This window comes from Cryptotermes secundus, unplaced genomic scaffold (assembly GCF_002891405.2).
Source record: "Cryptotermes secundus unplaced genomic scaffold, Csec_1.0 scaffold59, whole genome shotgun sequence".
Taxonomy (NCBI): domain Eukaryota; kingdom Metazoa; phylum Arthropoda; class Insecta; order Blattodea; family Kalotermitidae; genus Cryptotermes; species Cryptotermes secundus.
In genome coordinates, this window is record NW_019738348.1 from 1,233,115 (window position 1) to 1,248,292 (window position 15,178).

The 15,178-nt window shown below is 36.5% G+C and overlaps 1 protein-coding gene across 1 annotated transcript; it reads left to right on the forward strand.

Annotated features, from left to right (window-relative positions):
- Window positions 1-249: 249 nt before the first annotated feature.
- LOC111870708 (glutathione S-transferase 1-1) lies at window positions 250-14,293 on the forward strand. The gene is made up of 5 exons (XM_023863191.2): window positions 250-903; window positions 6,703-6,761; window positions 8,626-8,767; window positions 10,991-11,108; window positions 13,754-14,293. Exons 1-5 carry the CDS (start codon window positions 697-699, stop codon window positions 13,993-13,995), a joined length of 768 nt encoding a protein of 255 aa, XP_023718959.2. The 5' UTR covers window positions 250-696; the 3' UTR covers window positions 13,996-14,293.
- The last annotated feature ends 885 nt before the right edge of the window (window positions 14,294-15,178 follow it).

The window sequence follows — 15,178 nt, forward strand, 5'->3', positions numbered from 1 at the left end:
TAGTAGTTTCGGCTTATTTTAAGATATTGTAGCATGTAGACCTGTTGCTAAATCATGACTCTGTAAACAATTCCCGTTGCTAAGTAATGGTCGCAACAGTTTCCTAACATGCACCAATGGACTAACTAGGAAGCGTTTTTCTCTATGAGTTCTTGGGATAGCTACATGACACACCAATAGCAGAGCTGTTGGGAGAGAGATTTTCTGTGTGGTCTGTCAAGCAGGATAAGTCTATAGAGTTTAGTTAGTTGTGAGATAGTCGCCAGCCAGTAAGGATGTGAACATGGAAGCTGAAAGATCTATGGAATCGAAAACCATTACCAGACAATGAGTGATGAAGACACAGCAGGCTGAAAAGGCTTAGTACTTGCTGTAATGAACTGTTGAGTCTGTAATACTTGTAGTTACACTCTGTAAGTCCTGTAAGTGTTCAAAAATCCAATTACCAATCCAAACCCCTTCTGTAGTCACTCTATCACATGACAATATTATCCCATCATTTTCCTTGAAACTGAGGAAAACCACAAGAAACCTCAGGACATTTGGCCAGGCTGCAAATTGAACCAAAAACTCTTTCCAGTGTGATTGTAACGGCTGTGCTAAATATTTCATTTTTGTGCATGGAACTTTACTTCCATGCCCAAACCTGTGATGAGGAAGTGCATAGGCACAAAGTTAGATTTACCTTTAACCTGAATGATGTGGTGCATATATATATATATATATATATACATGTGTGTTACTTTTTATTTCAGAAATATGGCACCACTCAAGCTGTATTCTGTATCAGACAGCCCACCAACACTGGCTGTACGTCTTGCACTGAAAGCATTAGATATAAGTTACTTGCTAGTGAATATAGATTTTACTGCAGGAGAACACCTCACAGATGATTATGCTAATGTAAGTAAAGTGCTATAGAGTGAGAAGCTGTAAGGTTTGTTTGTTCACTTCCTTTGTGATTCTGCAACAACCTTTGAGATTATGTAACATTAAAGGAAATATGCTGAGAGGATTTTGAATTGTGAGTGAAAGGGTTCTGGCAAGGAGTTTTATTTTTATTTTCAAGGCACTACTAATCAGATTCATTGCCACTCATCTGATGCCTTTGATGAAAGGCTGTGAGATAGGTTGTACTAAAGTCATCGTAGGAACCTTCAACAGACATTTTTGATGGATTTTTATACACTACATGCAGTTAATGAAGATGATGATGATTACAACTCATTTATTTAAGTATATTTATTTACATGCTGATTTAATGGACAAAAGGCACATTATAGAGTAATGAAATATGGAAACAGACAGACAAAACAGGCATGACAACCATGACACTATGCAATATCATAACAAGAAACTAGAAACAAACTGCAGTTCGGTAATGGCAGTTTGGGGATGTAGTTCAACTACATAATTTTATAATGTTATTTAAATTAAAATGTCTCCCCATCGAAAATAGAAGATTTCAAACTGTACTATAGCAGGGAGACACTGACTGGAGGGGACAATAAATAGAAGAATTATACAAGTTCAGAGTGGAGACATGAATGCTGTTTCAGATGAAGGATAAAATTTAATGTCATTACAGACAATAATAAAAAATAACGCTTTTAAATGAATTAACTAGTGTGTAATATATGAAGATTTAAGTATTCTGATTTATTAGCATAATTTTGTTAAATAAAATAAAGCAATCTGCTAGAAGAAGGGGTAAAAACTTCTTGTATATGAATTAAGGTTCATTAGAATAAGGAACAGTTGAAGAGAGGAATGCAACAGAAACATATTTCAGCTCATATCTAGCCACAGTGTCATACAGCATCAGTAAACTGTCCACAGTGAAAAAGAGAGAGTGGATGCCAACAATTTAACTTTTGAAAAAATAAAATAAATATGATGATGGAAATAAAATTTACAATCAGTAGGTCTATATATGCCTAGGTCTTTGATACAGTCGATTTATATTATCAGGGGGTCACAAAATGTATACTGAGAAATCAGTGTGTTAGTTTCCTTGGTAAAATGAGTAACCAGCTAATACAGAGTTTCTTGAAAAAGTGGTTAAACATCAGGCATGTACACAGATAACATTAAATTGCAAGAGTAGGCAATTAGTGGTGTATTTGATAACACGAGAAAGAATTACATAATCAATAAAAAGATAATTAGAATAGCTGATTTATCATGTAAGCCATAGATAATAATATTGAAAACTGACAGTTCAAAAACTGACCCTTAATAAACATTAAACAAGATAAAATGTCACCAACAACACCTGTTAGTTAATTAGTTATAGAGACAGTAGGCTAAGCCACACATGTTAAGCTTGTGGACAAACAAAGCATATGGACAAGGTCAAAAGCATTATTGAAATCAAAGTGAATGGAATCATCTTGATTACTTTAACACAAAAATTTGATATCAAAATTAAGGACATAACAAAATAAACAGTTGTAGATATAAATTTGATATATCCAAGCTAAAACAATTTTCTTTTGACAAAAGGTATTAAGGATGGCAATATACATAGGCCTGTAATTGTTGAGAGATAAAATACTACTTTTTTTTTAAATAGGAATTCTAGCTGCTAGCTTCTACAAGTTAAAAAACATCCTCTGAGATAAACTGTGCTTAAAAGGCAACGTGAAAACAGATTCAAAATTTTCAGAGTAATCCTTTGTGACAAACATTATTATTATTATTATTAGAGGGGGTGGGTTTCCCCATGCACTTAGACCAGTTATTGGTCCATTGTGCGTCCCCCTTTAATTTCTACTGTCGCCATGTCCTACCGGTACTGGTGCGTGCTATCAGCCCCGTTCAGCCAAGTAGGTCAGCCTTCAGTACCTGATATTTCCCCCATCTCCCAGAGACATTGGAAACTACTTGGGCAGGAAATGGTTGCCTAATTTTGCTCAGAGGTCTCCTAGAGACATGAGGATCTTTTACATGCCATAAATCTACGACACGGGACACACGGCTTAAAGTCCCTCCTGGAGGACTTGTTCCCTGAATTTTTCCGCCCTTAAATATTCCACGACCTCCGCCAGGTTTGAACCCTCGTACCTTGAGTCGTGAGGTGGGAATGTTACCCCTAGACTATGGAGGCCGCTTTGTGACAAACATAGTGTGGGAACTGCCCACATTCAAGCAAGTGTGACAACACAAGCGTCATTGCTTAGCAACGATGAGTTAACAACGGTTGCTAGGCAAAAGCGAGTAAACTGCGGTTGCTATGGAACTAATAAACACGGTGTCCGGCAACAGCAGTACCTATTACGTAACCGTTTTCTGTATGTCCGACTCTAGGTTACATAAGAAGATACAGTGAGTGGATGCCCTGTAAGCTAGGAGAAAGAGGGGTAACCTCTCATCCCAGTCCCTCTGGTGGGATGCAACGACCTTAGCTTACAGGGCATCCACTCACTGTATCTTCTTATGTAACCTAGAGTCGGACATACAGAAAACGGTTACGTAATAGGTNGAGTTAACAACGGTTGCTAGGCAAAAGCGAGTAAACTGCGGTTGCTATGGAACTAATAAACACGGTGTCCGGCAACAGCAGTACCTATTATGTAACCGTTTTCTGTGTGTCCGACTCTAGGTTACATAAGAAGATACAGTGAGTGGATGCCCTGTAAGCTAGGAGAAAGAGGGGTAACCTCTCATCCCAGTCCCTCTGGTGGGATGCAACGACCTTAGCTTACAGGGCATCCACTCACTGTATCTTCTTATGTAACCTAGAGTCGGACATACAGAAAACGGTTACGTAATAGGTACTGCTGTTGCCGGACACCCTGTTTATAAGTTCCCTAGCAACCGCTGTTTACTCGCTTTTGCCTAGCAACCGTTGTTAACTCGTCGTTGCTAAGCAATGACGCTTGCGTTGTCACACTTGCTTGAATGTGGGCAGTTCCCACATCACCCCCCGCGGAGATCGTTGCTCAGCTCTTGAAGCGATCAGGAAAATGTACATGACGTCCGGAATGTGTAGTTCGTTGTACGGGCTGTGGTGGTACGGCATGCGGAACCGCAGTTTGGGTTTCGTTGGCTGCGGGGTTGAAGGTCTTGGTGGTGGTCCCACGGCCTGTCTCGTTTAAAATGTAGGCAGGTTTGACCCTATCGGTTGACACGGTGACGAGCCTGCCGCGCACGAGGATTTGCATTGTCTTGTTCTTCCGTGATAGAACCTGGTAGGGGCCGCTGTAGGGGAGCTCCAGTGCTCTGCGAGTAGTGTCCTGCCAGAGGAAGACGTGCGTGCACTACAGTTTAACCATTAAATCTGAGAGATCTTGATTGCTAACAATCATTCAATAATATTTCAGACATTGAAGTTCCAAACAATCAGGATTTAATGGAAGTATTTCTGCTGACATTCAGCCAGACTGCAAGAAGAATTTACCAGTAACTTTGTTTCATTATATCTGTTACACATGGTAGCTTCAAAAAGTTCCAGGAAAGAAGTTAATAGAATGGCATTGTGATAGCTAGAGTGGTATCTACTCTTGTTTGTCTAAAGACACTCTGCATACAACAGAACTATTCAGTTGCCATTAACAGGAGGGAATGATAAGTACTAGAGGCCAATGGTGTACATTAAAGGATTTGAAATGGAAAAATAGATTACCTAAAGTAGAAGGTTAATATCAACTTTACCCAGGTACTGAAAAAACATGGGGGCGTGTGGTAGTGTAGTTGGTTGAGGGGCTATGCTACAAGCCAGAAGGTCGCAGGTTCAAATCCCGATGAGGCCATCAGATTCTTTTTCAATTGGCCTAATCCTTCCAGCTGCACTATGGCCCTGGGGGTTCACTCAGCCTCTGACAGAAATGAGTACCAGAAATTAATTAAATAATTCTCCTGGGGAGTAAAGCGCGGTTGGCACGTAAGGCTGACAACCTTACCGCCACCTTTGAGCCGCTTGTCTAGATAATGTGGGACCCTCAACGTCTCACAAGCCTATGGGCCTTCACGGCCTGTTACAGGGATAGCTTTTACTTTTTTCTTTTTTACTGAAAAACATGAACTTGAATATTGTAGATGTTTCAGATGTTGTGGGGTAAAGTAGTCTTAGACACTTGAATCGCTTCATATTTATATAGGTGGGTCAATAAGTAAGTTACAAATTGACATGGGGTACTACATGTTTGAATGAGACACTTGAGGCTATTGACACTAGATGGCAGCATTAGTACAGTGGCAATTGATGACATTTGACATGAGACAAACGATATTTACAAAAGCGAAACAGCAGTTGCAAGATGGCGGCGCCTCTGAGTGAGTGTACAACCCTCGAGCAGCGCTCTGTTGTGTGATTTTTGTGGACAAACGGTATAGAATCAAAGAATATTCATAAAGAAATGTTTCCCATCTACAGTGAGAAGTGCTTGTCACATCAAGCTCTTTACAATTGGGCGCAGAAGTTCTCTGAAGGGCGGACACATATCGAAGACGGACACCGTGTCGGCCGACTGTAGAAAGGGAAGTCACTGCCTAGTTCCGACAGCAGCCCAAAAAATTTTATGCTGCTGGTTTTCAGGGGCTTGTGAAACAATGGGACAATTGTCTCAATGTACAAGGAGATTATGTTGAGAAATAAAAGCATTTTTCAAATCAGTACTCTTGTTTGTTTATGTTCTATATCCAATTGTAACTTACTTATTGACTTACCCTCATATTAAGGCCAGCAGTGAATCATTTGAAGAAGACCTGCTCTGAAGATAACCCTCAAGATGATGTTAAGAGGACAATGTGAGAGAGGTGCAAGCAATTGTGCACTCTGGCTTTCAGTTGGTAGTTATCAAACAGTTCTCATTAAATATCTGAAGATGCACTGTGTCTGGCCATGCATAGTTCTAAGAATTCTCATGCAGGAACAATGCAACAACTGCTTGAGTGTAAGTAGACAGCTCATTACTGCAATTGATAATGGTGCAAGCATTCACCAGGAGATTATTATAAATACCAGAATCTGGTGTTCCGTGTAAGTTTACCAAAGTGATTGATAAACTTCATGTAGAACCACCATAATTTCCAAGAGCTCAAAGTTCAGGTAATGTTGTTATAAAAGAAAGTTTCTGTTTGAAGTCATTTTCAACTGACAGTGCCTTGTGTAACATATTTGTTCCATGGTACTAGAGCCAAGAAAGGAAGGTACACCTAAAGGAGGAAATGAAGAATTCTGAAATGTGGGTGGGATTAAGTCCCTTATACTGCGACCACTTCTGGCCTATTGTACCAGCCCCAGATGATAAGTGAGGGTGATTGTGGAGCAACTGGTGGAATGAAGACTGGCAGGGGAAACCGAAGTAATCAGAGAAAACCTGCCCCAGTGCCACTTTGTCCACCGCAAATCCCACTTGACCAGACCCGGTATCGAACCTGGGCCGCCGTAATATGTTGCTGTCACGCTTTCCATCCTACCTTACTTTCCCTGTCTCATTCCATGCTGAAGGGCCTGACCCCTCAAGAATATAACAGAAGGTTCAAAGGTAACATTACAACAGGTCATTTATGGTGACTTCTAGAAATATTTAATACAACTTTGTGAGCACTGGTAAAAGTGTGTAACTGCTGAAGGACAGTATTTTGAAATTAAAGCCCCTGGGTGCCAACAGAACTGTTATATGGCTCCTGCTTCAGAAGTTTTTGAAGTTATAACATTCTTTTATATACAATTAATAGGTGTTTTTACTTTCTCAGAAGAATCCACAGAAGGAAGTGCCATGCATTGATGATGAAGGATTTCTTCTCAGCGAAAGGTATGGTTTCAGGAAAGTAGATCTTCCATTTTGTGTTACTGTTCACTTATGGTACATACCTGATAACTGAAATTCTTCTGTTGGCAGGAAAAGAAAAAAAGACAGGTCTGCAATTATTAAGTTCAATTACACATGTGTCTAGCACTAAGGAAACCTATACCATGTTTCAGTTTAAAGCAAAGTTACATTTTTTAATCAAAGTACTGTACTCTGCATATCACAGTTGCTGTAATAGTTCAGTTAGTATTGTGACTGACTATTGCTCAGATGGACGAGGTTTAGTTCCAAAGGGAAATTTGGATTTCTCTGTTCAGCACAACAACCAACATTAAAGGCATGGTGTCCCACAGGGGTCTATTCTTGGTCCACCCCTTTTTCTTTTTTATATAAATGATCTACCTAAAATTTTTAATAACTCAGTCAAATCAGTTGTATTTGCAGATGATACAAGTTTAGTTATTAGTAGTTATAATAATACACAAGACAGAAATTTTGTTGAAATTTCCTTTGCTTATCTTAATGATTGGTTTAATTCAAAGTTATTAACTCTAAATTTTAACAAGACTAAACATGTTAAATTTATGACAAAGCCAAGTTCTAATAGTGTAACTTCTGTCTTTTATCATAATAATATGATTGTAAGCAGTACAAATGTGAAATTTTTGGGATTAACTATTGAAAGCTCATGTACATGGAAAACTCATATATCACAAATCATGCCTAAATTGTGCAAGGCTTGTTACTCAATGAGGGTGATCAAGCCCATTATGCCCACAGAGACATTAAAAATGGTATATTACTCTTATTTCCATTCACTTTTGTCCTATGGAATTATTTTTGGGGGCAATTTTTCTTATAGTATGCACATTTTCAGAATTCAAAAGAGGATAATTAGAACCATGAGTGGGTTGAGATCTAGTGACTCCTGTGGAGATGTATTTATGGATTGGGGAATTTTGCCATTGCAGTCCCAATATATATTTTCTTTATTGATGTTTGTTGTGAATAATATGGGTTTATATCACACGACATCACAAATTCATGGCCTTAATATTAGGCATAATTTTGATCTTTATCACCCCCAGACAAATTTGACAACTTACCAGAGAGGACCTTACTATTTTGGTATTAAACTTTTTAATCTTCTTCCTTTCCGGTCTAGAAAACCGAAATTAACGGCCATGGGGATTCATTGCACTGACCATGCGACATCCTGTATCTCAAAAAGTTGGCACTAAACTTCGCCGACAAACGGCTGTAACTTGGTCAGTCAGTATAGTTCGTTTGCAGACTAAAATCATGAGTTTTTGTTTAACCATCTTCCTTTAAATATAAAAGAGTTGGTCCATAATATTATGCAATTTAGAGCAGCTTTAACTGCTTTTTTACATACTAAATCCTATTAAAATTTAGATTTATTATTGTGGATTTATATGCATTGTTCTGTTGACTACTTGCTGATTTAGCAAGTTTATGGTGTGACAGATTGTGTATCCAATGGCTTCAGCCTTGTATGGATGTACTGGAATGTGTAATAAATACAATGACTGTGCCCACATATTTTTCTATCAAGTGACTTTATCCAAGCATTAAGTTGATAAGAGAATGAATTTATCACTGCATGATGCTTCATTATAGAGATAAATTTACCTTTTCATGATTAAATATCCATGATACAGGATTTTTCTCTCTTTGTTCCTCCATTTCTTATTGTGCCTAGCACTGAAGTTACACACTTTTAAGACCACGGCCTATTAAGTAGTAAAGATCTTCCAGATTTTTTGCTTAAAGTTTTCCGATTTCTTTGGCTCCTACAAATACAGATCATTATTTTTAACATTTTTCTGATATTTCATTTTTTCAGTATTGTCATTTTGCAATATTTGGCTGACAAGTATAGCAAGACTGATGATTTGTATCCTAAAGAACCAGTGAAGAGGGCATTGGTAAATCATAGACTGGCTTTTAATCTCTCTACTTATTATCGCTACATATCTGAGTATGTGGTAAGTTTGACATAGTTTTTATGAGACTGTGATGGTGACAAATACAGCATTAGTTATAAACAGTGAAATCAAGGGTATGGCTTTCTTTTGCTTAGAATAACTGCCTGCTTTAGCTGATTCATGCTAATGTATTTAAATTGTAGATACTGAAGGTGTTGTTTACAAACTATATTTAAATTATACTAATGTAAAATAATCATAGGCAATGTGTAAAAATGCATAAGAAAGTAGTTTTTATACTGACTGAACCCATGAATCAGCTGATGGATTCAACATATCTGCTGCTACTTTAAATATATTTTAAATAACTGACATTGTGAAAATGTGAATTGGATTAAACTGGCTTAGGATATGATTAAGTGAAGAGCTGAATCGAACACTATGATGAAACGGAGTGGGGGGAAGGGACTCTCAACCTGAATGACTGTGAGTTATCTAAGCAAGTCCAGTGGCAATGCATTTATCAAGTAGTGTGAAATAATACTGCAGTTTTTGCATTTACTGGTGGTAGTACAGTTAAACGGTACAAGATTTTATTAAGTTAAGATGATTAATACCAATATCTTGCCTTTTTTTTCTCACATAGTGGGGGGTGGAGTCCAGTTGGGTCCTCTTGGCACGGCAGCCACTGATTGGGCTATTGTAGCCTGCCCCGGATGATTATGATGATGGAGAATTTGGTGGAATGAAGATTGGCAGGAGAAATCGAAGTACTCAGAGAAAACCTATCCCAGTGCCACTTTGTCCACCACAAATCCCACTTGACCAGACCTGGGTTTGAATCCGGGCCGTTGCAGTGGGAAGCCAGCGACTAACCACTTGAGCTATGGCGCGGCCTTATGTCTTGCCTTCATTTTCCATTATTTTTCTGACTCTATGAAGTTTAGATCAGCAATGACACTTTAGAAATTGAACTCTCTTTTTTGTGACAAACGGTATTAGCCAACAATGACAGCGGGATATTCAGAGTCTTAGAACAGCACCTACTGAACAACAAGACCTGAATAAATAAACCAATAAAAGAATATATAGATCAGCATTGAGGCCAATATCAACACACAGCTGTGAAAGCAGAGCTGAGAAACAAAGAGCAAACAAATAAATTATATCACATGGGTGAAAGTACTGTGAAAGATTGCCCAAAATCATTAAAAGATAAAGTTCTGTTACAAGAGAAGACTGAAAATGAACATGTAAAGAAACAGAGTAATCCCAGAAGAACATAATGAAATGAATACTTTGACCAAGTGAAGTATAACATAGCAGTAAGACAGGTGACATATTGGATACCAAATCTTAGGAGAAATTTAGGAAGACCAAAAATGAGATGGAAAGATGCAGTCAAGCAGGAAGTCTGTATTGATGCAATAAGGTACAAAGCCTAACACAGAAATGAAGAACATTTCTTAGATGTAATAAATGGGAACTTTGCATGAAAAAATGACAGTCTGTATATCTACAGTGCAAATGTATGTACTTTTTTTAACACAGAGTAGCAAATTTGTAGTTGGTGAGGAGAGAATTTGAAAGGTTGAAAGGAGTGATTCTTGAGAGGCATATCTGTAGTTGATAATACATACAAATGCTAAATTGAAGTATGCTGTTCTGAAGAGAACATATCCATTATATGAATGTACAAAGAAACAGTGGGTACTAATGAGATAATGATAGGTGGGTGACTAATTATATTTTGAGAAAGAGAAGTTTATTCAATACTGAGTCATCATAAATTTAATCAGTGTGTGTGAGGGTGATAAGAATACCTTCTATGAAACATGAAGGATCTTCAGCACCTTCAAAAGAGGCTTACAGAGGTTCCTAACCTGAGCCAGATTAATCCAGTCCACAACCTATGTCCCTGTTTCCTTAATGACCGTTTTAAATTATCCTTCAATCTATACCTAACCTTTTCAAGAAGTCTTGCTCCTGTGCTTGATTAACCAAGCACAATATCATTAAAACTTATGGTGGAGCAAAACTTACATATATGAAATTAATGATCAGAATTCTCATCAATAATGAGAAATGATTCTGTTATACTTGCAAGATTCCAATTGTTCTAACATTACACAGTCCATATCAGCAGTCACTTCTATCCACTGCAAGCCTATTGTGACACATAAGTAACATGTACTTTTGGTACATTAGGCCAGAAGTGGCCGCAGTACAAAGGATTTAGTCCCACCTCGCTAGCAATAAAAGAAACATGTACTTTCATTTCAGATGGCTCCTATATTCTTTGCATATGAACGTACACCCCAAGGTCTTAAGAAAGTAAACATTGGACTTTCTGTCTTGAACATGATCTTGGAAAGACAAGGAACAAAGTTTGCAGCAGCAGGTATGTGATTTACTTGTTGAGTTTGTAAAATATTTCAATTTGTATTTCTGTACACTGACACATTGGCAACTACTCCTTTATGCAATTGCATCATCAAAAACATATTTGAAAGTTGGTTTCATGTTTATTTATTGCATTCTGCTCTCAAATTCTACAAGCATGGAACAGCAAGTCTGTGGTGGGAGGTATATTCTGTGATTTAGAAAAGGCATTCGACAGTGTTAATCACGATATATTATTGAAGAAATTAGAATTTTATGGGATTACTGGAAGTGCTAACTTGTTAATGAAATCATATCTTAAAGACAGATATCAAAGAGTCCTTATTGAAGAGAACTCTGTAAAAGTTAAGAGGACCTCAGAGTGGGGTAAGATCAAACACGGTGTTCCGCAGGGGTCAATTCTTGGACCGCTGCTTTTTTTGTTATATATTAATGATCTTCCTTATGTGGTAAATATGTCCTCTTATCCAATTCTCTTCGCTGATGATACAAGTATTATTGTCAACAACCCTAATTCTATAAATTTCAAAGAAGACCTTATCTTAGTATTTGATCAAATAAATAAGTGGTTCAGTACCAATCTTCTAGTATTGAATTTTGATAAAACCCAATATATACAATTCAAAACGACTAATACTCCAGAAATTCCGATAAACATCAGTTATAATAATAAATATATTGTCAATTGTATGGAGACTAAATTTTTGGGTATTACTATCGATAGTGTCCTATCCTGGAAAAAACATATTCAGGATCTCAAGGTTAAATTATGTAAAGCAACATATGCAATTATGACACTTAAACCCTTTGTATCACCCGAATCACTAAAGAGGATTTATTTCGCGTATTTTCATAGCATTATGACTTATGGAATAATCTTTTGGGGAACCTCTTCTCATNTCATGTTAAAGTCATTGTTGAATACATATGTTACTGGTACTTTTAATTTATGGTTTTATCTTATTGTATTTAAATGAAATTTTAATAATGTGTGTACTGTATCATATATCGTTCTTATCGGGTATTTTGACTCTGTTCCAATGATTGGGAACTTAGACTAGTATTTACTTTGTGACACGTTCTATATCCAACAGTTTGTACTTTCAACTCATGTATGGATCAACTGAACTTGAAATAAATATGAATATGAATATGAATAAAATAGACAATGTTTGAAGTTATATATCACATTATAAATTTGCATGGTGTCATGTTAGGAAATATATTCTGATTAAATCTTCTTCATGAAACAGACAGAGAGACCAGATTGAAAAACAAAATTTTGAATAGCATTAGCAATATGATCACCAAAGTCTTAAATAAAAGTTTCTTGAAAAGTATAATGTTAGAAATTTCCCCCCCCCCCCAGGGGTTAAATGAAATTTGATTGTTTTCTTCAACATACAGTTCCTTCATGATTTATGGACATGATATGTTCATGAAAACAGTCATACTTTATTTGTTCATAATTGAATAGAATATGAAATTATGTCAGCATATCTGAACTGACAAGAAGTAGCTCCAGAGTGTTTCCAATTAGACAATGAAAGCAGAAACTAATGGACTTACTTACATTTGCTGAGCAAAGCTCTGATTACAAATTTTAATGAATGATAATAGCCTACATTGTATTGTAGTTTATGTCATCCGCTTTGCTACATAGTAACATTTGGACACATGAACAGGACATAAAGAGTATAATATTGAAGCTAAATATTTCATAAATAATACAAAATCCGTCCCAAGTGCAAACAATATATATTATATGTCCTTGATCTTGTTCTCCTCTACACTACATGTTTCGGCCTCTAACGGCCATCATCAGGTGTATACTCTCACGTAGCTGCTACACTGCACGTAGTTTAAAATTTAAAAAACACTAGTCTTCCCAATTGTTCATTTCACTGTTGCTAACAGGTTTCGATATATCAGAATCTTCCCCGCTGATATCTGTCTTATATGTACAAAATCTTTGTTGACCTACACATGTCAATTTGATTTTCATAAACGGGCACTTTTAAAATCTTCAATTCCAATTTTAAAATTGGGCGGTTGAGTTGGGTATGAGTTGTCTAAGTTTAATTTAGGGAATTCGTTAGCTTCTTTCTTCTGCTATGAGTGTGTGGTGTTTTCTGGCTCAATATGGTTTATGCGTTATTTCTCCCTACAATTTTAAAATTGGAATTGAAGATTTTAAAAGTGCCAGTTTATGAAAATCAAATTGACGTGTGTAGATGAACAAAGATTTTGTACATATCAGACAGATATCAGTGGGGAAGATTCTGATATATCAAAACCTGTTAGCAACGGCGAAATGAACAATGGGGAAGACTAGTGTTTTTTAAATTTTAAACTATGTGCAGTGTAGCAGCTACGTGAGAGTACACACCTGATGATGGCCACATGCAGCCGAAACATGTAGTGTAGAAGAAAGCACAACAGAAGAACTACAATAAATTGGTGCACTTAGGACGGAGTTTATGTCATATATCATAATTAAGACTATTTTTTCACCTAAACAAAATACTCAGAAGGTAATATGATATTGAAGGAAAATAAGATTTATTTCAGTGATGTATTTCTGTAGCTTAGTAAGTGAAAATATAACTGAATATGCATTAATATGTCCTCTTTTTTGAACAGACCATGTGACTATTGCTGACTTTGGACTAGTATCAGCCACTCTCTGTCTAGAAGCTATTGGTTTTGGGCTGGATCCATTTCCTCTAGTTTCCCAGTGGTACTCAAAATTCAAGAAGGACTTTCCAGAACTGTGGGCTGAAGTAGAACCAGGAATGAAGGAAATTCAGGAATTCAACAAAAATCCCCCTGATTTATCCAAACTGAATCACCCCTTGCACCCAACTAAGAAGCAGCAAATATAGAGTACATGAAAGAATTTCAATAGAAGATTGCTCAGAATTATTCATAATGCAAGTGACATATCCCATATATCTACAAATAAATAAAGGGTTTGAATCTTTTACTTCATGAACAGGAGAATGTTCTCTGATATATGGTTATACTCTTAACAGATTCACTGCCAACAGTGATATTCACCCTTAGAGCAAGTGTGCTCCACAGGGCCAATAATGACTAATGATATTACAGCACATCACTGAAATATTGTTATCACCAACAGATTACTGGAAAGCAATAAAAAATAACATGGTATATGTTTTGGGTAATTCAATTCAATTCAATTCAATTCTTTATTATTAATGTGCCGAGTCAACAGCCGCAAGGCCAATTACAGACTCAGCACAGTGTAGATGACTGAATTACATTACATACAAACTTATTAAAAGTCAAATCAGAATATGTATAGATTTTTTGACATATATTCTATACAAATGTTTGTTTTTCATAATGCTTCTGTTAGTCTAGATACTCGTAGTTGTCATTGCTTTAACTTTAAAGCTGCAATTTAAAGGCCAGCAGTGAATATGTTAAACTCAGAATTACACTTTCACAGAAAATTGTGTCTCTTTATGTAATATTACACTATTTAGTGTTCGAGAATAAAAGTAAATTCTCCCCTTGTTCGCTTATTTTCATCTGGATACAAAATTGAATAATATATTTTTAAATAAAAGTAATTTTATGGAACTGTTAATGCTATCTATATAGAGTACTGGTTGGCTTAATCTTATTGAAATAAAAATTCATAGGTTTACATATGAAAGTAATTGCAGTGCATTGTGATAAAGCTCATCGACGTTTCGGAGGAACGTACTATTTCCATCTTTAGGTCAACAAGTAAGACAAGCAAGAAACCAGGAATAAATAGACTGAAAGTTCTGAGATACTGATATTTTAATTAGAATGATATCTGAAATAGAAAATCGGTTACTGCGCCCTGTAAGATACTATTTTCCAGATCATGTTCCATTGTGCTTCTTGTGTCAGACAAGATACACAAGTTGCACTGTCATTAAGTGATGCCAAAATAGAACACAATGCATCACGTATGGCAACATTTTCAATCAAATGAAATTTTTTTAATTAAAGTTCGGTTTGATTTGTTTCAATTCATGGTATGTAATACCTTCGGCTTTAGTTTCGTTT